The following is a 24,182-nucleotide window of genomic DNA, read 5'->3' on the forward strand; positions in this document are numbered from 1 at the left end:
CTTCCCGGTTCACCGTATACACGGATAACAACCCGTTGACACACCTGGACACGGCAAGACTCGGTGCCCTGGAGCAGAGGTGGATGGCCCGTCTGTCCAACTACGAGTTCACAATCAAATACCGGGCAGGACGCTCCAATACTAACGCGGACGCCCTGTCCAGGATGCCCAACCTGCCGGACGAAGGAGAAGATCCGGAGGGACTGGAAGAAGTTGAACTCCCTGCGTTCCACCGTCATGGGACTATCCAGTATTCCCACCGGGTAAGGGGTAAGCAGGCTGCTACGTTGAACCCCTTACCCCACTACAACTGGGCGGAAACGCAAGACAGCGACCCTGCCGTCCGACTGGTGAAGGAGATGCTGACTCGGCCGGAGGCTCGCCTTGAACCAGACGCTCCGGAGGAAGCCAAACAACTATGGGCGGAGAAGAGTCGACTATTCCTTTACAAGGGGAAGTTGTGCCGCAGAATGGTCAACTCCCGGACGCATGAACTACTCTGGCAAGTAGTGGTGCCCCGAAGAGACGCAGCCATGGTGATGGAGGCATACCACGACGGAGCTGGACACTTCGGGTGGAAAAAGCTGGAGTTCCTGCTGCGCGAGCGGTTCCACTGGGTAGGCATGAGGGGAACCATCGAGAAGTGGTGCAGAGACTGTGGCCCGTGCAATCTGAGAAGGAAGGACCGGGCCAGCCAGAAGACTCCCCTGCAGTCCATCGTCACCCGGCAACCGTTGGAACTGGTAGCCTTGGATCATGTAAAACTGACCCCAAGCAGAAGTGGCTACGTCTACGCGTTAACCATCGTGGATCATTACTCCAGGTTCTTGGTTGTCGTCCCCGTCAAGGACTTAACGGCTCAAACAGCAGCTAGGGCCTTCCAGCAGCACTTCTGCCGTCCACACGGGTACCCGGACCAAGTGCTGACGGACCAGGGACCTGCCTTTGAAGCGGAGGTCTTCCAGGAATTCTGCAATCTGTATGGCTGCCGGAAGATAAGGACGACACCCTACCATCCGCAAACTAATGGACTTTGTGAAAAAATGAACCAGGTGGTAATGGATCTTCTAAAAACATTGCCCCTGGAAGAACGCAGTCTGTGGCCTGAGAAGTTGCCCGATCTGGTGGACCTATACAACCACATCCCGGTAGGTTCCACCAACTGTACCCCGGCTTACCTAATGAGGGCGAGACCTGGTAAGTTACCTGTTGACCTGGAAATGGGAGTCCTGACACCTGAGGACACTTCACCAGAAACAGACTGGGACACAGAGAGGCAGCAGCAGTACCGGAGAGTACAGGAGAGCGTGGAGCGAAGTCTCTGTCAGGCTAGGGAAAGACAAGAGAAGACTTACAACCAGTATGCTCCCGCTGTTCCCCTGGTACCCGGAGAGCAGGTCTTGAAGAGGAAAAGACGGCTCCACAAGTTGGATGACCAGTGGGAGAAGGACCCGTACACCGTACTGCCCTCAAGCCACGAGAACCCGAAGGTCTGTACCATCAGTAAAGACGGAGGGGAAACCACAGCCATTGTATCCCGGGGCCACCTGAAGAAGTGTCCCGAACAACTGAGGAACCCTGAAGAGGAACAAGAAGACCATCGACCCGTGGGAGAAAGGGAAGATATGGTTAGTACCGTGCTCGGGGACTTCCCTCGGTCTTGGACTCAAGTCAATGGTGCAGTTGTGGTACCCGTACTCACCTTCCTCCAACCATCATCCCAAGAACCTACGGAGCAACGGGTAGAGCTGGAAGAACAGCCGGTCCAGGAGGCAGAAGACTCCACACAAGTAGAACAGGAGAATCAACCCTCTGCTTATAGTGAGCCTGCCGTACCCCTAGTGAGACAAAGAGCCGGTAGACAGCTGCCCAGTTTACCCTTGACAGCTCCTACACCCTGTAGTTCAGGGCCAGACAGTCAGCTCCGTAGGTCCACTAGGGCCACTAGAGGCCAGTTACCCGCACGTTGGAGGATCTAAATGTTTAAGCTATTTTATAATGTTTACCTGTCTATAGTTGCTTGTGTGTAATTTTGTATTTCTAGTTGTTTTTAGGAATCCTTGGTGGATTTACCGGGAATCCTTGTATATAGTTGGAGCGTAACCCAGGATGGACTAAAGACTGTCAAGGACTCGGGGTAGAACAGACCCCTACCTGGTTACGTCTCCCTGTGTTGGTGAAATGGACACCTTGCTTTCTTCAGAGACTGCACCCGGTTGCGGACACGCCGTAACCATCTTTATGTGTTTTCTTATTGTATTATTAATGTTTTGCCTTGTTATGTTTTCTAAATGTGTTTAGTCCCGGAGTACTAAATTTTACTAGGGGGGAATGTGACACCCCAGGGGTCTGGTTGCCACAGTAACGTAATGTTATGTCTGAGAGCAGGTGGGAGGTCCTTTAGTCAGGGATCCTGTGCATGCCACACCTCCTGCCCAGTCTTGGGAGGGGAAGAACTTCCCCTATATAAACCTGGGGCTGAGGCAGGGTGAGTGAGTAGAAGAAGAGAAGAAGTAGAGACAGCATAGGAAGAAACAGCAGTTACAAGGAGTCAGGGGCTGGCAGCTGCAGAGTTCGCCCTGACTAAGAAGACTTTTTACCGGACCCGGAGTCCGAGGCTGTGGGGACTAATTCCTGCCCAGCAGCAGAATCCGTCAGGCAGGGGATTTCAGGTCCTCTGGCCCAGAAGCCCGAAGGCACGGTCACACGCGTGGGACCAGCACCGCCATCGTGGAGCGGAAGCCATTAGAAGGCCCCGAGTCACCGGCCATACGGGTGAGCACCACACGGTACACTCAGGGACGTGGGCTACTTACATCAGCTCCTAGCAAGGTAGCCAGAAGAGTACAGTCAGTTTGGGAGGCCTACAACTACGCCTGGCCAGGGGAGATCCCATCTGCTCAAGGACTGACCAGGCCCCATCCGCTAGCAAGTACGCCGGGAGGGTCTTTTGTTGTTACCAGTAAAGACCCTGAACTACACCGTACCGTCTCTGAGTGGTTCCTGCTACCCCCATCATCCACGTCGGCTGCCCTGAGGCCATACCCCTCCCGTTGGGGGTTATACTATCACGCTGCACAATCCCACCATCGGCCTCAGCGGTCTGCCCTGCAGCAGCAGCCCCCTGGCTGCACTCAACGGGTGGCGTAGTCATCAACCATTTACTACTAATGGACTGCCGTCTAGTTTGACTCCCTGGGCACGGACCGGGTCACCGCCACGAGACTACAACCCTCCACAGATCCGGCTCCGGGTAAGCTCCCGCATGCGCAGCGCAGCGCGACACAGGCCCAGGGGCGCGTCAAACACACCAACGTCAGCTGCCGGACTCTGATTGCTCGGGAGCATGTATTGCAGTGCAGGGACCCGGTAGGTCTCTGCGCCACAAAACATTTCAGCTAAATGTGTATCCTCGGACGTACATCCAGCTGAAATAGACACTGGCATCAGAGGCCTGCTCCAGCACATGCCCGGTTGCTGTCGCACCCTCTGCGATCGCAATCGTTACATCCCTGAATCAAGCCCTATACCTTTTATTCTATTCTGCCATTGGAGCTATGTAAAGGCTTGGCTTTTTTACGGGACTTGTAGCTTTCATTGATATCATTTTGGACTATATCGGGTTTTTTTTTGTTTTTTTTACACTTTTGTAATAATTTTTTGGCGGAGATGGGATAAAAAAAGAATATATTTTTATTTTATACTTAGAGTTGTTTCAAATACTGGCAATCCAATTATGTTCACTTTATATATGTTCATATACAGTACAGACCAAAAGTTTGGACACACCTTCTCATTTAAAGATTTTTCTGTGTTTTCATGACTTTGAAAATTGTACATTTACACTGAAGGCATCAAAACTATGAATTAACACATGTGGAATTATATACTTAACAAAAAAGTGTGAAACAACTGAAAATATGTCTTATATTCTAGGTTCTTCAAAGTAGCCACCTTTTGCTTTGATGACTGCTTTGCACACTCTTGGCATTTTTTTAAAATTTTTATAATTATTACAAATTTTCCCTTTATTTCGCCTCCTAACCAGCGTTCTACCACGGTGGTCCTTTGGTCCATTGTTAGGCTTCTGGCTGTCATGCCACGCCATGGGCGACTTCATACTGGGGATGGTGGATGATCCCTTGGACGCCAGACTTGATTGTGACCACAGCATCCTTAGTTTTCAACAGTCCCAAATTTGCCAAGACTGAATTTTTTTTGAAGGAGTCACTGGGGTCAGCCTAACCAATGCAATTGACTCCCCCAGCCCCCGCTATCGGTGTTACGCAAACACCATCATATATTATCGTCACACATCTGTACAACCAGTGCTTCACACTAAACCTATCAAAGTTCATGTTTCATTTAGAAAATTCCACTGGAAAAATTAAAGCTGGCCTCTGATTGGTTGTTACTGCAAGGACACCTGATTGGGCTAGGGTAACAGACTGTAGAAGCCAAGTATTATGGCTGGGGCAGATCACGTGACAGCAGCTGGCAGTTTCAGGAAGTGTAGTCATGACGACTAGGCTCTGCAGCCAGTGACGCCGTCGCACGTCACTCATACGTCATTTCCGCTCTGCTGCGCCGTGTTGTTGTGTCCGTGCCGGCTCTTTTATGGCAGTGACCCGTGTGGGTGTATAGTAGTGCGGCTCCCATGTTGTAGTGCCCGCCTCCCGGTGCAGGACATCCGCTCACATGGCCGGGATCCCCGATTCCAAGGCGATGACCTTATCATTGATCATCAAATGGGGCGGCCAGGAGTTCCCGCTGTCCGCTCTGTCGGAGGAGGACACGGTGATGGATCTGAAGCATTCCCTGAAGAGCCTCACCGGGGTCCTGCCGGAGCGCCAGAAACTGCTGGGCCTGAAGTACAAGGGTGAGACGAGGTCCTGAGCGGGTCCTAGCGCCGCCGGATAACAGCAGCCACATTGTGGGGACCAGTGGGGAAAGCCTGGTGTGTGGCCCCCACTGATCTGCAGAGTGGGGGTACTGGGCCTGGAAGAGGAGGCACAAGCTACAGTGAACATGTTACACACACTAGGAGATGTCTACTAAAGAGGGCTCACATAGCCGTGCTGTCAAAAGGGGGTCTTTGCCCCCTCCAAACCAGAGGGTCTCCGGGTCAGCGCCCCTTTGAGCTGATGGTCGGCGCCCCTCCGAGCCTGGGGGGTCTCCGGGTCAGCGCCCCTCCGAGCCTGGGGGGGGGGTGTCTCTGGGTCGGCACCCCTCTGAGCCTGGGGGGGTCTCTGGGTCGGCACCCCTCTGAGCCTGGGGGGGTCTCTGGGTCGGCGCCCCTCCGAGCCTGGGGGGGGGGTCTCCGGGTTGGCACCCCTCTGACCTGGGAGTTGGTGCCCCTCCGAGCCAGGGAGTCTCCAGGTTGGCGCCCCTCCGAGCCTGGGGGGTTTCTGGGTCGGCACCCCTCTGACCCGGGAGTTGGCGCCACTCCGAGCCAGGGGCTCTCCGGGTCGGCGCCCCTCTGAGCCTGGGGGGGGTCTCCGGGTCGGCACCCCTTTGAGGAGTTGGGGCCCCTCCGAGCCAGGGAGTCTCCGGGTCGGCGCCCCTCCGAGCCTGGGGGGTTTCTGGGTCGGCACCTCTCTGAGCTGGGGGTTGGTGTCCCTCCGAACCAGGGGGTCTCTGGGTCGGCGCCTCTTCGAGTCAGGGGGTCTCCGGGTCGGCGCCCCTCCGAGCCTGGGGGGTTTCTGGGTCGGCCCCTCTCTGAGCTGGGGGTTGGTGTCCCTCCGAACCAGGGGGTCTCTGGGTCGGCGCCTCTTCGAGCCAGGGGGTCTCCGGGTCAGCGCTCCTCCAAACCAATGGTCATTTGGTACAAGAACGCCGCCCCCATTCAACCAGCTTCACAACGCCTTTCTTGGACCGGCTGCTTCTTTCTAACCCTAAACCTTGGGGTCACTGGCTTTCTGAACACCCGTCCAACCAACCAGTGACCTGGTCCCTCCCCCTTGACCCCGAACCACAGGGCCACAAGGTTGGATCCTCTGCAGATAAGAGTCATAAGGCCAATAGTCACTAAGTGTCCAACCGCCCCCTTCTCCCAGTCATTGGCCGTGGACTGACTGCCTGCAGACCCCTTTTCCAAGTGATAATTACGGACCCGATGCCAAAGGTCAAACCCCTTCCCTAAACTACAGTTCACAGGGTCTGAATCACCCAAATCGGGTTAATTACCCAACGACTTCCCAGAGACCTTCACGGATTAGCCCACAGCAAGTCACAGGATCAATGGTTACTGGGCGCTCAACCATCACTCCCAACTTACATCTGGGACCCAAACCTGAGGCCACCGACCACCTGATCACCAGCACCCCTCCTCACCCAACCAGTGATCAGAGACTGACTGCCGGGCACCCCTCCTCCATGTGACTATCATGGGCCGACTGTTGACCCCTTTACCCCCAAACGGGCCCTGAACTTCAACTACCTGGGACTTTACTACACAGAGCCCCCAAATCCAGAAGTGACAGGAGCAACAATGGGAGAGATTGGGAGTTATTGTTCCTGCGGGTGACTGATTGTTATACATTACAGGCAAACCGGCAGATAACAGCATGAAGCTCGGAGTCCTGAAGTTGAAACCAAATACCAAGATCATGATGATGGGAACCCGGGAAGAAAGTCTGGTAACTATATACGACGCTTTATACGTCTCTGTTTAACCCTTTCATGTCCCCACGATTATTTTTTTTTAAATTATTTATGTATTTTTTTTCCATCCTCTTCTTGTAAGAGCTATGACTTTTTTTCCCCCCATCGATTTTAGTTGTACGATGACGCTCTTTCTTTGGGGACACCATACATTTTACAATATTATGTACTAAAAAATGGGCAAAAAATCCCAAGTGGGGGGGAAATGGTGAAAAAAAAAAAAAAAAAGGAAAACCACAATTCCTCCATTATAATTTTTTAAACCGTTCGTGTTTTAAAAATGACCTGGCAGCATTATTTTCCTTCAGGTCAGTATGATAAGAATCAGAGCAAATGGGCATTATTATTATTAATTAATAATATATTATTATTCATTAATAATAATATTATTAATACAATTATTATTATTTATTAATACATATTATTTGGCCAAAATAAAAAAAAAATGTAATTTTTTCGTTTTCATGCTGATGGAGGTGTTGAGGGTTTTTTTTTTGCATTGCGAGCAGGCTTTTTCCTTTATACCATTTTGGAGTAGATACAAATTTTTGATCGCCTGTGGCTGGGCTTTACGGGAGTACCAAGATGGCAGCCATGTCTGTGATCACAGGTGGAGAGGATGGATTTCCGGAACGGGGTGCCTAGGTTGTGAGAGTGGAGGAGTGGAGACTGTGCTATACAGATCTGGGGTCGGCTGTGTTGTACAGCCGGCATCCGCCTCTAGCAGCAGAGCTCTGATCGCTGCTGTTTTAGCCCCTTAAAAGGCTTGTCCACTGCTCGGACGGCCCATTGTCAGGCACTACGTCACAGCGACCCTTCTCCGACTAGATTAATTCCATGCTTTTATTGCAGGAGGACGTGCTGGCTCCACCACCGGACAACGACGACGTCGTGAATGACTTCGACATTGAGGAGGAGGTCGTGGAAGTAGAAAATCGGTGCGTCCTGATTTCTTTCTTTCCATTTCGGTTGCTGTCATGTGCCCTTGACAGCCACGATCCACCCGCGGCTGTTAACTAGTTAATGCCACTGTCAATCTCTGACAGCGGCATTTAACATGGCCGCGGCAGAAGGACATCATAAGTCCTTTCCCTTGTCATATGACCACGGGTCACTGATGGGTTGGCATTACAACCTGGGGTCTGCAGGAGACCCCTGCGGTTGTCATTTCCCGGAGGCTATGAGCGTTGCCCAGCGGTCGGAGCTCATAGCAATTCTGCTACACACAGGCGATCAAATGATCGCAGCTTCTAGTCTCCTAAGGAGACTATTGGAGCTCTAGATGGTGGCCCGATTCTAATGCATCGGGTATTCTAGAATAGGTATGCGGCCGACCGGGCGCAATCAGCAGAGCGGTGTTTAAATTTGGCGCCAAAATCGCTGATTGGTCGAGGCCGGCAACCGCGACCAATCAGCAAAGCGGTGTTAAAATTTGGCGCCTATATCGCAGATTGGTCACGGCCGGCGGTTGCGACTAATCAGCAGAGCGGGGTTTAAATTTGGCGCCAATAATGCTGGTTATTCGTGACCGGTAACCGCGACCAATGAGCAGAGCGGTGTTTATGGCGCCAATATCGCTGATTGGTCGCGGCCGGCCACCGCGACCAATCAGCGAAGCGGTGTTTAAATTTGGCGCCAATATCGCTAATTGGTCACGGCCGGTGGTTGCGACTAATCAGCAGAGCGGTGTTTAAATTTGGCGCCAATATTGCTGATTGGTGGCGACCGCGACCAATCAGCAGAGCGGTGGTTCAAATTGGCACCAAAATCGCTGATTGGTCGCGGCCGGCCACCGCAACCAATCAGCAGAGCGTTGTTTAAATTTGGCGCCAATCTCGCTGATTTTAAAAGCGGTGTTTAAATGTGTCTGCAAGATCGGTGATTGGTCGCGTCCGCTATTTAAATGTGGCGCCCACAGCTGTGTTAAACTTTTGCAGCAAGATCAGTGATTGGTCGCGGCCGAAGACCGCGACCAATCACCGATTTGTGCGCCATATTTAAATAGCGGCTGCGACCAATCACCCATCTTGCAGACACATTTAAACGGCGCTGTGCTGATTGGTCGCGGACGCGATTTAAATGTGGCACCAAGATCGGTGATTGGTCGCGGGCGCTATTTAAATGTGGCGCCCAAATCGGTGATTGGTCGCGGGCAGCGTCCGCGACCAATCAGCACAGCAGTGTTTAACTTTTGCGGCAAGATCGGTGATTGGTCGCGGTCTTCGGCCGCGACCAATCATTGAATCGTATTGGTGAGGACCGGGGAGCGCCGCTGCCTGTGCGGCTCCTTCCGCTTCGAGAACCCGGGACATGAGCGGGCGCTCGCAGCAGAAGTATCCTGACCCGCAGCGCCGCTCCCCGGTCCTCCCTTGACACCCTAGCCGCATGGATGTCAGCAGCGCTGCCTGTACGGCTACTTCCGCTGCGAGAACCCGGGACATGAGCGGGCGCTCGCAGCAGAAGTATCCCGACCCGCAGGTCGAGGTCCTTCTGCTGCTACCGGCCGGGAGATGAGCGCCTCGCGCCGGTCATCTCCCGGCTGCATCTCCATCCCGCAGATGAGCCGCTAACGGCCGCCATCTTTTTTCAGAAATCCCGCGGCGCTGATTGGCCGCTGCCGGACCAATGAGCGATGCGGCATTTCCAAGAAGGACGGGATAAGACGATTATATATATATATAGATGTGTAAAGTAAATAATAATAATAATGTAAAAAATATAAAAGTTTTAATCACCCCTCCTTTTCGCCCCATTCAAATTAAAATAATAAAAAAAACAAAAATACACATATTTGGTATCGCCGCGTCTAGAATCACGCGATCTATCAATATATAAAAAGAATCCGATCAGTAAACGGCATAATGAGAAAAAAATTAACGCCAGAATTGTTTTTTTGTTCACCGCAACATTGTAATAAAATGCAATATCGGGTGTCAAAACATCGGATCTACACCAAAATGGTATCAATAAAAATGTCAGCTCGGCGCACAAAAAATAAGCCCTCGCCCGGCCCCAGATCCCAAAAAATGGAGCCGCTACAGGTCTCTGAAAATGGCGACTTTTTTTTTTTTTGCGCAAATTTTGGATTTTTTTTCACCACTTAAATAATAACCTATACATGTTTGGTATCTGTGAACTGGTAATGACCTGGAGAATAATAATATCAGGTCAGTTTTAGCATTTAGTAAACATGGTAAAAAAAAACAATTGTGGAATTACACTTTTTTTTGCAATTTCACCTTACTTGGATTTTTTTTCCTAGTTTCCAGTACATAATATGGTAAAACCAATGGTGTCTTTCAAAAGTACAACTTGTCCCGCAAAAAACAAGCTCTCACAGTGTCATAGTGATGGAAAAACAAAAAAGTTATGGCTCTGGGAAGAACAGGAGCAAAAAATGAAAGCGTAAAAACGGAAAATGACCCGGGTGTAAAGGGGTTTAAATAAACTTTTGTTCGTGGAAAAATCCCTTTTAAAGAGACAGAGCCAGTGGAGGTTTCTGCTGCAGCAAGCTCCCGCCCAGCCAGGCGAACAGCATCCCATATCTGGCTTTACCCCTTCATTGCCTTGTGATTTTGTATTTTTGCACTTTCTTTTTTTCCTCTCCTTATTCCAAGAGCCATAACTTTTTTTATTTTTCTGTCAATATGGCCATGATTAAATCAGCCATCATGTGCGGGGAAAGAAAGATGCGGGCTCGGCGAGCGAGCCTGCATCAAAGGCTAGGGCATAACCTTTGACGGCGCCAGTTCGGTAGGTCAGTATACAAGGAATGTAGCATTTAAGGAGGGATTGACCATCCCTTTAACAGTGGTCACCTGTCATTGTTTTCAGAGAAGAAAATCTGGCAAAGATTTCACGTCGCGTCAAAGACTACAAGGTGGAGGTCCTAAACCCACCGAGAGAAGGGAAAAAGCTGCTGGTGCTAGACGTAGACTACACGCTGTTCGGTCAGTATGTCACCACCTTATGTCACCCTCACTTTTAGGTCCTGGCTAGTAAGGCCCAATAGTCCGGAGCTGTACGGTGCTGTATATACGGTGAATGCCGTCATACACGATGAGTCCGATGGTGCGGCATTACCCCTTATGTCAGCGTATAAGCTGCTTTTGTATGAGACAAATGCTAAAAAGTTAATTCCCTCCTGAAATGATTGCAGCTTTAGTCCTGATATCGTGGTTCTCCACTTCTCGTCTTTCTTCTTTCATCATTGTAGACCATAGATCATGTGCAGAAACCGGCTTGGAGCTTATGAGGCCGTACCTGCATGAATTTCTTACCTCGGCTTATGAAGACTACGATATTGTAATATGGTGTAAGTAATTGAAGCCTAAAACTTTATTTTTTTTACTGTCTTCCTTTTTATGGCCGTCACTATCCTGCGTTGGGGTAGATGCTGGCTACACTACACAACTGGCATCTGTCTCTGACAGCAGTGAGCAGAGCTGAGCTCCAATCACTGCTCCAAGCCATTTAAATGTTGTCGTAGGCTCACCGGCTCATCGACCTCCCCTCCTCACGGCACGATCTTGGGGCACTGATGGGTTACAATCCAACTGAGGGCCCCATCGCTGCTATATTGGTCGTCTCATGAAGCATAGGCTGAGCTTCATAGGAGAGCCATGATTTCACTATTGTATTGCCATATATAATATAAGTGATTTGGCAATCACAGGTTTAAAACCCCTAAGAGAATTAAAAAATACAGTGAAAAAAAAAAATAAAAAATCTACAAAGGAAAGAAAAATCAAAGCGCTTTTACGGTCACCACACTTCATTTAAAAAAAAAAGCACAAAAAAAATACCATACAAATCGACCAAACTTCGGGTATAGACAAAATAGTATCGATGAAAACGTCTGATCACTATGCAAAAAGCGAGTCCTCAATCAGCTCAGGAGATGTGGTGCAGCACTAAATCCAAAATTGTACAAGATCACCCCCCTCATTAGCTGGGATTGGTATACTGTAAGAAGATATATAAATATATATGTAATAAAGGAAAATATATACTGTGTGTATACATATATAACTAACAAATAAAACGTATATATTAAAAAATTAGAAAAAAATAAATAAATACATTTGTATGAAAAAAGTGTGTGTATATACCGTATATATACGAGAGTATAAGCCGACCCAAATATAAGCCGAGGCATCTAATTTCACCACAAAAAACTGGGAAAACTTATTGACTCGAGTATAAGCTGAGGGTGGGAAATGCAGCAGCTACTGGTAAATTTCCCCATCCTGGTAAGTATTGCCCCCTCATCCCCAATCCTCCCCAATTCTGGTAAGCATGGCCCCCTCAGACCCTATCCTGGTATGTATGGCCCCATCATCCCCAATTCTGGTATGCATGGCACCCCTCATCCCCAATCCTGGTATGCATGGCACCCCTCATCCCCAATCCTGGTATGCATGGCCTCCTATCCTGGCATGCATGGCCCCCCGTTACTGCATATATTTAAAAAAATAAGCACTCATACTCTCCTTCCTTTCCTCTACTCCAGCGCTGCTCCTGTTCTGCCAGCAGCTGATGTCAGCATCTGAGCAGCGCATGACGTCACTGTCATGCGCCCTCAGACGCTGAGGTGAGCTGTGGGGATATTCACTCCTCTCCACGCCGGGACTATGGTAGTGGAGAAGAGTGAATATCCCGGTTCTTTAATAGAGTGCTCACAGTGTCAGCAGCACCACAGCTCAGTGATCCTCCATGCCCGCTACTAAAGAGAATGAATATTCACCCTTCTCTACTGCATGTGCTCCGCTCCTCCGTCGCAGCTATCTCCCCCCTCCCCCACTATCCACCACCGGAATGTACAGTACAGACCCAAAGTTTGGACACACCTTCTCATTTAAAGATTTTTCTGTATTTTCATGACTATGAAAATTGTACATTCACACTGAAGGCACCAAAACTATGAATTAACACATGTGGAATTATATACTTAACAAAAAAGTGTGAAACAACTGAAAATATGTCTTATATTCTAGGTTCTTCAAAGTAGCCACCTTTTGCTTTGATGACTGCTTTGCACACTCTTGGCATTCTCTTGATGAGCTTCAAGAGGTAGTCACCGGAAATGATTTTCACTTCACAGGTGTGCCCTGTCAGGTTTAATAAGTGGGATTTCTTGCCTTATAAATGGGGTTGGGACCATCAGTTGTGTTGTGCAGAAGTCTGGTGGATACACAGCTGATAGTCCTACTGAATAGACTGTTAGAATTTGTATTATGGCAAGAAAAAAGCAGCTAAGTAAAGAAAAACGAGTGGCCATCATTACTTTAAGAAATGAAGGTCAGTCAGTCCGAAAAATTGGGAAAACTTTGAAAGTGTCCCCAAGTGCAGTTGCAAAAACCATCAAGCGCTACAAAGAAACTGGCTCACATGAGGACCGCCCCAGGAAAGGAAGACCAAGAGTCACCTCTGCTTCTGAGGATAAGTTTATCCGAGTCGCCAGCCTCAGAAATCGCAGGTTAACAGCAGCTCAGATTAGAGACCAGGTCAATGCCACACAGAGTTCTAGCAGCAGACACATCTCTTCAACAACTGTTAAGAGGAGACTTTGTGCAGCAGGCCTTCATGGTAAAATAGCTGCTAGGAAACCACTGCTAAGGACAGGCAACAAGCAAAAGAGACTTGTTTGGGCTAAAGAACACAAGGAATGGACATTAGACCAGTGGAAATCTGTGCTTTGGTCTGATGAGTCCAAATTTGAGATCTTTGGTTCCAGCCACCGTGTCTTTGTGCGAAGCAGAAAAGGTGAACGGATGGACTCTACATGCCTGGTTCCCACCGTGAAGCATGGAGGAGGAGGTGTGATAGTGTGGGGTGCTTTGCTGGTGACACTGTTGGGGATTTATTCAAAATTGAAGGCATACTGAACCAGCATGGCTACCACAGCATCTTGCAGCGGCGTGCTATTCCATCCGGTTTGCGTTTAGTTGGACCATCATTTATTTTTCAACAGGACAATGACCCCAAACACACCTCCAGGCTGTGTAAGGGCTATTTGACCAAGAAGGAGAGTGATGGGGTGCTACGCCAGATGACCTGGCCTCCACAGTCACCAGACCTGAACCCAATCGAGATGGTTTGGGGTGAGCTGGACCGCAGAGTGAAGGCAAAAGGGCCAACAAGTGCTAAGCATCTCTGGGAACTCCTTCAAGATTGTTGGAAGACCATTTCCGGTGACTACCTCTTGAAGCTCATCAAGAGAATGCCAAGAGTGTGCAAAGCAGTCATCAAAGCAAAAGGTGGCTACTTTGAAGAACCTAGAATATAAGACATTTTTTCAGTTGTTTCACACTTTTTTGTTAAGTATATAATTCCACATGTGTTAATTCATAGTTTTGATGCCTTCAATGTGAATGTACAATTTTCATAGTCATGAAAATACAGAAAAATCTTTAAATGAGAAGGTGTGTCCAAACTTTTGGTCTGTACTGTATATACAATAAAGTATATACCCGAGTATAAGCCGAGGGTAAGAAATGGCCTGAAAAAAAAGTCGACTTATGCTCAAGTACGTGTGTGTGTGTAATATATATATAAAACAAAAGATGAAAATATATCTAATTTCATTTGTTGCTTATTTAGATTTAAAAAAAAAGCTATGCAGGTTTTTGTATCACCGTTACCACATTGACTAGGAAAATCTTAGGGTGAACGGTGTAACAACAAAGTCCCCCGAAAAATTAGCATTTTTTTTTTTTTTTTAACCATTTCATGCCACTTGGACTTTCCCCCCATTTTTCAGTACAGTATTTTATGGTAAATTTAATGGTGTTATCCAAAGCTACAACTTGTCTCGCAAAAAACAAGCCCTCATGGATGGAAGAAATAAAAAATTGATGGCACTTGGGAGAAATGGAGAGAAAGGAAAACAAAATAAAAATGCCCGTTCTTGCAGTAGGGGGTTTTTCCTGGAGTTTGATATTGACCATCTATCTTCTTTCTATAGCGGCAACCAGCATGAAATGGATAGAAGCCAAAATGAAGGTGAGCAGCCGAGCGTTATATGATGTCAGATGTGTGATGTACCACAACCATGTGTGCATAGGAGCAGGACGCCAGAGACGCTCCGTAGACGGCGGGTGCCGGCTGTATTATACAGCTGGCATCTACCTCTAACAGGAGGCTGCTCGGCGAGCGCTTTCTACTCTTTATGTGGTGTTAAAGGGCATTAGCCCAGTGACAATTTACCCTCAAAACGATTTACATAAAATTTGTTCCTGGAGATCTGGTGGTCCTAAAGCCAAGAAAACCCGCAAACCCTCTGTAGCCAATTCTGCAAAGCTCCTGTAACCTTTGCAGTAAGAGCTCCCGGTGTTTGCGTGGCACGGGTGTACTCTGATAATAGCTCTGCCTTTTGTACTGTAGAAGGTCGTCATTAGCTCCGCAGACGGCAGTCATCACGTCCTTATCAATTTTTGGCTACCATCCATGGCTACTGTGCAAAAATGAATAAAAGTCCAAATTTAAAAGGTGGATTCCCATCCATATCAATAGGACATGCTGCTGGCGGTCCAACCTCTAGACCATCTTGAAAGTGAAAGTGAAAGGGGCCAAACTGCTCGTACAGTGCTACCTCCTCCCCATTTTCCAGTTTTCCCCTGTGCTTTACTCACCCTTCCCGGGTCCTGCGTCGAGTTGACAGAGCCACCGAGCTCATTGATTGGCGTCATCGCTGCAGACAACAGAAACCAGGACTCCGTCTAGGACCTGGGAAGGGTGAGTAAAGCACGATTTGTTATTCTTTATAGCAAACTGCATCCGGGAGACAGATTTTTTCTAAAACTGGCAAGTCCCTTGAAGTTTTCCCTGCCCTGCTGCCAACTCCATTTGAAACGCAGTAGTGCCCTGGACGGCGGGTGACTGGTAGAGATCTTGGGGGTCAGACTCCCCCTGGATCATAAAACTGGGGATACCCGGGGGGCATAATTAGATGAAACCTGAATTGTTCTCTTATTAGAAATTTGGCTTTAAGACTTTTCTCTCCTCTTTTTTCTAGGAGTTGGGCGTCAGCACAAATGCCAATTACAAGATCACTTTCATGTTGGACAGCGCGGCCATGATCACGGTGCACACACCCAGGAGAGGCCTCATTGCTGTAAGCTCATGTCAGGCTTTTTTTTTTCCACCAAAATTTTCACTTGTTCTTGAGATAGTTAAAAAATGTATTTTGTTTACAGTTCGTTGCCTTGGAGACAGAGAACATGTGCAGTGCTCTTTTCTATTGAGCTTGTAAGCACTGCTCTGAAGCTGAAGGGTGCTGTTAACTCCTGATCCTGGCAATGCTTACAAGCTGGACAGCAGCGGTGGTCGGTCTCATAGGCAACAAACTGTAAGCAAGAGAATAGTGTTAATGCCTCAAGAACAGATGAAAATTTTAACATTCTAAACTGCAAAAGTACAATCTGACAATATCCATCTGTGAAGGTGGGAATAACACTTTAAGACAATGTACATCGACAGTAGGTCTGCTGATGACCCTCCGTGCCTGTCATTATGATCCTTCTTGGAAAGCCTGCCCTTGGCCTGTATTCAATGGAGATCATAATTTTCACTATACATAGCAGTGCTGATCAGACGATCACAGCTTCAAGTCCCCTAAGGGGACTATTAAATACAGCAAAAAGTAAAATAAAAAAAAAAGTGTCACGCACAATGTGGGAAAGACTAAATGCAGCACAAAGGGAAGAGGGGAAGGAAGCCCAGACACTAGTGAAAGGAGGAGTGGAAACCCCCTAGGCTGATATAATATCACCCTGTCTCCCCTACCGTCCCTATATAGGTTCCACATCAATCGCCGAGCTGGAAACCTAAGCCCTGTATATCCCTAGAGCTAGGCTCTTGATATGGAGGTGGGGGTGAGCACTGGTCAGTCCCCACTAACAACTAAAGACAACAAGGGAGACAAACAAAGGGGGAAAACTTAGCTTGAGCAGACACCAGAGAGATAACACCAAACATCCTCCAAAGGCACCAGAGAGGAAGCTAGCCGACTGTTGTAGCTACAAGCTTTCACAAGGGAAAATGTGAATATCACCGGCGACTCCCTGGAGCAGACTGAGAGTTTATAAACATTCAGACCAGGGTGTGTCAATCAGAGCAGGAGGGAGGTAGCCGCTGGGTCCAAAAGTGAGAAGGATTAAGAAGGCGTCTGCAATGCCAAACTCCGAAACCTTCTGTAGCCAGATGCAGAGCGACTGTCTGTTACATTTGACACACCTGTCACACTATGGGACTGTGGGAACCACCGCTCTCATAGAGCAGGGGTCATGCATGGACACTACTTCTCCATTTATACTGAGAACACAGCAACCCTGTTTTGGGGATTAGTGAGGGTCCCAGAGATCAGCCACCCACCAATCATACATTTAGCACCTATCCTGTGGATAGGTTTTAAGTGTTGTTACATGGAGAACCCCTTTCAAACCGCAATGTCACCACGCATTTCAGGCCTCATATCTTCAGTAGGAGTCGACTTGGCTTGAAACACATAAGTCGAATGTGATCCAGTTTTAACTTTTCGGTGCTGGATCCTCTACCAATCTGAGTCGCCCCTATAAGTGCCCTTACATTGATAACTGGTATATTTTGTTAGGTGAAGCCTCTTGGGGTGATATGGGGCAAATACGAAGAGTTTTACAGTAAGAAGAACACCATCATGTTTGACGACATCGGGCGGAATTTCCTGATGAATCCACAGAACGGCCTAAAGGTTAGTGAGACGCAAAATACAAAATGTCACAGCACGATGGGATGTGCAGTCCTACGTCAGTGTCACTCACCCATTAGGTATGGTTACTGGGTGCAGCCAGTAATATAGTACCTGTATTGGTGTCTTAAAGGGTAATTAAACCTCTCAATCATTTTTTCTTGTTATAGGCCATGTTTCACCACTGTTGGTCATGGGGGTCTTCTTCCAGAAAACCAAGTGGTAGAAGTGCTCATCGTATGCTCAAGCGGGAACAGAGCAGTGTACGGGCCCTACAGAGAATCATTGCCTCGATACACTACTCTGCCGATGCCTGAGCTGAGCACTTCTGCCCTGTGGCTTGTGTGTGTTCTTTGGGTGTCTCAGGACCTGGACCCCACTGATCAAACGCGTTTTAAGCTGATGAGACGCTAAAGATTTCTGTAAGGTCTAATAGTGGATACCTGGTGCCAGATCCAATGGTGGATACCTGGTGCCAGATCCAATGGTGGATACCTGGTGCCAGATCCAATGGTGGATACCTGGTGCCGGATCCAATGGTGGATACCTGGTGCCGGATCCAATGGTGGATACCTGGTGCCGGATCCAATGGTGGATACCTGGTGCCGGATCCAATGGTGGATACCTGGTGCCGGATCCAATGCTGAATACCTGGTGCCGGATCCAATGCTGAATACCTGGTGCCGGATCCAATGCTGAATACCTGGTGCCGGATCCAATGCTGAATATCTGGTGCCGGATCCAATGCTGAATATCTGGCGCCAGACCTCATGTGGTGGGCATCTGGCGCCAGACCTCATGTGGTGGGCATCTGGCGCCAGACCTCATGTGGTGGGCATCTGGCGCCAGACCTCATGTGGTGGGCATCTGGCGCCAGACCTCATGTGGTGGACATCTGGCGCCAGACCTCATGTGGTGGACATCTGGTCAAGGCTATGGAGTTGGATAAAATATATAATAAATTGGGTATAGTAGTTCGATGCAGTTTGTGGGGAATATTTTTTCATAAGAGTTTGGGAAAGTTATGAAATGTCCTATAAATATCTGTCCTATTCCTGATCTAAGGGTCTAGACTTTTAGCTGAGATGAATCTGTGCTACAGTAAATTTATCACTTAAACATGAGCCATGTATGAGGGAGTCGTGGAGTCGGTGTCATGGAAATTGAGGAGTCGGAGGTTTGGCTTATCGACTCCACAGCCCTGCATCTGGTGCCAGATCTAATGCAATGGTGAATATCTGGCAAAAAATTTGAACTTCCAGTTTGTTCTCGGCTTCGATTCCATCAATGGAAGCCGAGACCATGGCAGACGTCCATCTGTGATTAACAGGTTTAGCTCATGACATCGTCCTGAACGACAACAACAGTCACAGATCAGCCATGATCTTCAAGTCTTTTAGAAAACAGCTCTCTGAAGTCGCCGACGCTAAAAGAGTAACCGTCCTGTTAATTTCTATTTCTAGATGAACAGTGCACATGACAATAAGAGACTTTGTAATATATCTCATCAGAGGAATCCTCTTCATTCTCCACCAGGACCGATCATTCATTCTTAATTCCTAGGTAAAATGTGTATTCAGTGAAGACATTACTAAGATAGAATTCTATGGAGGAGGGAGGAGCAAGTCGCAGAACGCTCCCGCCTCCTTCATCCGTCTACATAGAATCTTATGAGCACTAACTGTCATTTTCTATCTCAGTAATGTGAAATTCTCTTTTCACTGAATACAGATTCCACCCATGAATTGAGAATGAATGATCGGTCCAGCTGTCATGTGCCCCTAACAGCCGGGTGGAATCGCAATCTTCCCGCGGCTGTTAACATGTTAAATGCCGATGTCAAACTCCGACAGCGGCATTTAACATGGCGTCATAATACCCGCCCATTGGCGCCCGTGTCACATGATCGCGGGCTGCCGATGGGTTGGCATGACAACCCGGGGTCTGCAGGAAACCCCTGTGTTTGTCATAGCCGATCTGCTATGAGCACTTTTGTTACAGACAGCACCCCATTGAAAATAAAACAATTACAAATCAATCAAAATACACATATTTGGTATCACTGTGTTCAGAGTCGCCCGATTTTACCAATATAAAGAAAGGACTGATCTGATCGCTAAATGGCGTAATGAGAAAAAAAAACGCCAGAATTAAGTCTTTTTTGGTTGCCAGAACATTTCATTAAAATGCAATAACGGGCGATCAAAACATCGCATCTACCCCAAAATGGTATCAATAAAAACTTCAAATCGGTGCGCGATAAATAACCCATCCATCAGCCCCAGATCCCGAAAACTGGAGACGCTACGGATCTCGGAAAATGGCAACTTTTTTTTTTTTTTTTTTACAAACTTTGGATTTTTTCTCACCACTTAAATAAAAATTAACCTATACATGTTTCGTATCTACAAACTCATAATGACCTGAAGAATCATAATGGCAGGTCAGTTTTAGTATTTAGTGACCATGGTAAAAAAAAAAAAAAAAACCCAAGAAACTATTGTGGAATTGCACTTTTTTGCAATTTCTCTGCACTTGGAATTTTTTTTACCCATTTCCAGTACATAATATGATAAAACCAATGGTGTCGTTCAAAAGTACAACTTGCCTCGCAATAAAACAAGCCCTCACACGGCCATATTGACAGAAAAATAATAAGTTATGGCTCTGGGAAGAAGGGGAGCAAGAAACGAAAACGCAAAAACCCAAAGTGACGAAGAGGTTAAATGGCCTGATACATGCAATAATATTCACCTACACAGATGAAACAAATGTTTATCTATCTATATCAGGCAGGATTAAAGCCCATTATGCTGAACATTCTTTCTTTTTCTTTTTTTTCTCTTTTTTTCTCTCTCTCTTTCAATGTTTCTTTCTTTCGATTGATCTTTCCTTCTTTCTTTTTCTCTTTTGATCTTTCTTTTGATCTTTCTTTTGATCTTTCGATCTTTCTTTCTTTCGATCTTTCTGGCTTTCGATCTTTCTTTCTGGCTTTCAATCTTTCTTTCTTTCTGTCTTTCGATCTTTCTTTCTGTCTTTCGATCTTTCTTTCTGTCTTTCGATCTTTCTTTCTGTCTTTCGATCTTTCTTTCTGTCTTTCGATCTTTCTGTCTTTCGATCTTTCTGTCTTTCGATCTTTCTTTCTGTCTTTCGATCTTTCTTTCTGTCTTTCGATCTTTCTTTCTGGCTTTCGATCTTTCGATCTTTCTTTCTGTCTTTCGATCTTTCTTTCTGTCTTTCGATCTTTCTTTCTGTCTTTCGATCTTTCTTTCTTTCTGTCTTTCGATCTTTCTTTCTGGCTTTCGATCTTTCTTTCTGGCTTTCGATCTTTCTTTCTCATATCTGTCTCATAACTGTTTTTGCATCTCATCTCGTTTCTATCTATCAATACCCAATATCTGTTATCCCTTTTCACAGATCAGACCTTTCATGAAAGCACATTTGAATCGGGATAAAGACAAAGAGCTTTTGAAGCTTTCTCAGTACCTTAAAGAAATTGCTAAACTAGAAGACCTTTCCGAGCTGAACCACAAGCACTGGGAGAAGTAAGTGTGGTGCTGATCTCCTGTATACAGTGCTTATCTCAGTATATGAAGCCTCTCGTAGACGTGTGATAACTCTTCATGATTTTTTGGCTCGGCCTGATTACGACTTCCTAGCGAGGAGGATAAGCTGCGGGGAGATGCTTCTGGCACTTCTTATCTCCAGGGAAAACAAATGATCTGACACCTTGAAGGTGTCTTGCCACAGTTTACATTACATATGACTTAGAATTCCCCTCATCTCCATCTTCTTCTCTTTATTTTTACAGATATCTCTCCAAAAAACAAGGTCAATCGTAGATCATCTGCGATGAAGAGCGTCACGTCCGGAGATTTGTATCCGGGGCGGGCAGCATGGACAAACTGCGGAGTAAAACTTGAATGTTTCATGTCATTTGTCCTTTTTTTTTCGTTCCTTAGTTCATAGCGATCCATTTTTTTAGCCATTTTGACAAATTTACTTTGCTCCCCGGCTTTACCAATGATGGGAGCATTCAGACGCCGTACCACAGAGCTCTGTGTGTTTTGATCATGTTTTGATCATTATTTTTATTTATACTTTTTTATATAAACCGCTCAGAGAATGGGGGTTTTTCTGTTGTGTTTTTTTAGCTTCCATCATGTAGTTTTCTATACGAGATGCTGTTAAGTTACAGATCAGGACAACTTTCCACGATTTACCAAGGACAACCCCATAAAAAAGCGTTGGGGATAAGCCAATGAGAATATCTTTCAAATAAAACATACGGCCTTAAATACGTGAGATTTATTTATTCCCATTCTGTCTGTCATACGTACAATCCATCCCAGTAATCCAGAATGGCTGATGATCCAGCACTGCAAAATTGCATGCTGTCATTGAAGTTACTGTCATGGACGAAAGTGTTTGCACCCTTGAAATTGTTGCAGAAAATGTAAGTATTTCTCCCAGCAAATGATGGCAATTACACATGTTTTGTTATACACATGTTTATTTCCTTTGTGTGTATTAGAGCTACACAAAAGAACAGAGAAATAAAGGCAAATTGGACAAAATTTTGCACAAAATCCCAAAACTGGGCCGGACAAAATTGTTGGCACGTTTTCCAAAATTGTAAGTAAACAACTTTACTTCAAGCATGTGATGCTTGTTCAAACGCACCTGTGGCAAGTAACAGGTGTTGGCGATATGAAAATGACACCTGAAACCAGATAAAGAGGGGAGAAGTTGACTCGTTGCATTGTGTGTCTGTGTGTGCCACACTAAGAATGGAGAGCAGAAAGAGGAGAAGAGAACTGTCTGAGGACTTGAGAACCAAAATTGTTGAACAATATCAGCAATCTCAGGGTTACAAGTTCATCTCCAGAGATATTGGTGTTTCTTTGTCCTCGGTGCGCAAAATAATCAAGAAGTTTACAACCCATAGCACTGTAGCTAATCTCCCTGGACGTGGACGGCAGAGAATGATTGATAAGCAGCTCCAATCAAGTTACTAAGACATTCAAGCTGTCCTGCAGGCCCAGGGTGCATCAGTGTCAGCGCGAACTATCAATCGACATTTGAATGAAATGAAACGCCATGGCAGGATGACCCCACTGCTGACACAGAAACATAAAAAGCTAGACTGCCGTTTGCCAAAATATATGTGAGCAAGCCAAAATCCTTCTGGGAAAGCGTTTTGTGGACAGATGAGACCAAGATAGAGCTTTTTGGCAAAGCACATCATTCTATTGTTTACCAAAAACGTAATGAGGCCTACAAAGACAAGAACACAGTACCTACAGTCAAATATGGTGGAGGTTCAAAAAATGTTTTGGGGTTGTTTTGCTGCCTCTGGCTCTGGGTGCCTTGACTGGGCGCAAGGCATCATGAAATTTGAAGATTAACAAAGGATTTTGGGTGGCAATGTAGAGTCCAGTGTCAGAAAACTTGGTTTTGCGTTCAAGGTCAAGGGTCTTCCAGCAGGACAATGACACCAAATATACTTCAAGAAGCACCCAGAAATGGATGGAAGCAAAGCGCTGGAGAGTTCTGAAGTGACAGCAATGAGTCTGGATCTAAATCCCATTGATCACCTGTGGAGAGATCTTAAGATTGCTGTTGGGAGAAGACGCCTTCACATATGAGAGACCTGGAGCAGCTTTCTAAAGAAGAGTGATCCAAAACTCCAGTTGAGAGGTGTAAGAAGCTTGTTGATGGTTATAGGAAGCGATTGATTGCAGTCATTTATTTATTTTCTTCAGCAATTTCAAGGGTGCCAACACTTTCGGCCATGACTGTATATGCCCAGAAAACTCCTATCCCTCCTAGGGAAATATTTGACTGGCAAGATGTTTGATCACTTACTACAGGGATGGCCTGAGGTCCTGACACCGAATATTCATGAGTTTTCAATGGAGAGAGGAGAAGACATTTCCGACAGCCGCTTATCTATCTTGTCAGCAAAAGGATCATCCTTTTAAATAGACCCCTCTCTAATAGCCAAAGAGAGTAAGTTAGGGCCACCATGTATAAAGACAGCCAAAGCCCCCCATTTTGGCAGGATCAGTCAACATTCTGTTGTGTATGAGGATGTCTTGACTCTGCCGACAGGTGATCACAACCAGTCGTTCAAAACTCAGAAGGTTTGGCCAACTTTAATGTGTACGACCAACTCTCTCAGGTACTAAGCTTTGGTTATTATAGGAGGGATCCTTCTCTCCGGCATAAAAAAAGGGGGAATTAAGCTCTGGAAAAAAAAGGGAACCTGTCAACACATGTTAAGTTTGTCAGTGGTTATCTGACTGTGTGGACGATGATCTCCCAATAAAAATGATACCTTTATTGTAGGGATCCGATGTGGTGTTCGTGAGAAATTGAGGGTTGAAGTCATATGCAAATCAGGATGGAAGTGCACTAGGGGTGTGTCAATGCAGTTAGGAGAAGTACTGTCATGGGTGTGTCAGAAGTGACAGACAGTCACCCTGCAGTTGGTTGCAGAAGATCTCTTCGTTTGGCATTACAGACACCTTCTTAGCTGTCTCACTCTGGGACCCAGCGGCTACCTCCCTCTGGCTAATTGACACCCAGGCTGGGTGTTTAAATACTGGCTGGTGCTAGAGGGAGGTGCCAGTGACCCCTTGTGAAGGCTTGGAGCAAGTGCAGTTCTTACTTCCTCTCTGGTGCTAAGAGGACATGTGTGCCATCTCTCTGAAGTCGACTCAAGCAAAGCTACTTCCCCCGTGTCTTTCTCCCCCTGCTGTCTTTAGTTGTCAGTGGGGATCGACAAGCG

The 24,182-nt window shown here is 46.8% G+C and overlaps 1 protein-coding gene across 1 annotated transcript; it reads left to right on the top strand.

Moving 5' to 3' along the window:
• Positions 1–4,530: 4,530 nt before the first annotated feature.
• UBLCP1 (ubiquitin like domain containing CTD phosphatase 1) lies at positions 4,531–21,687 on the top strand. Its single transcript, XM_073649307.1, has 10 exons — positions 4,531–4,879; positions 6,547–6,638; positions 7,516–7,601; positions 10,498–10,613; positions 10,880–10,978; positions 14,630–14,667; positions 15,680–15,778; positions 17,276–17,392; positions 20,807–20,934; positions 21,201–21,687. Exons 1-10 carry the CDS (start codon positions 4,699–4,701, stop codon positions 21,229–21,231), a joined length of 987 nt encoding a protein of 328 aa, XP_073505408.1. The 5' UTR covers positions 4,531–4,698; the 3' UTR covers positions 21,232–21,687.
• The last annotated feature ends 2,495 nt before the right edge of the window (positions 21,688–24,182 follow it).

The sequence above is a fragment of the Phyllobates terribilis genome, unplaced genomic scaffold, assembly GCF_046119375.1.
Source record: "Phyllobates terribilis strain yellow unplaced genomic scaffold, ASM4611937v1 Scaffold_10__3_contigs__length_209671492, whole genome shotgun sequence".
In the NCBI taxonomy this organism is placed as follows: domain Eukaryota; kingdom Metazoa; phylum Chordata; class Amphibia; order Anura; family Dendrobatidae; genus Phyllobates; species Phyllobates terribilis.

Coding starts and splice junctions, on each gene's coding strand:
- UBLCP1 (XM_073649307.1), top strand. CDS start 4,699: ATGGCCGGGATCCCCGATTCCAAGGCGATGACCTTATCATTGATCATC. Junction 6,639..7,515: donor GAACCCGGGAAGAAAGTCTG/GTAACTATATAC, acceptor CTTTTATTGCAG/GAGGACGTGCTGGCTCCACC. Junction 17,393..20,806: donor ATCCACAGAACGGCCTAAAG/GTTAGTGAGACG, acceptor CCCTTTTCACAG/ATCAGACCTTTCATGAAAGC.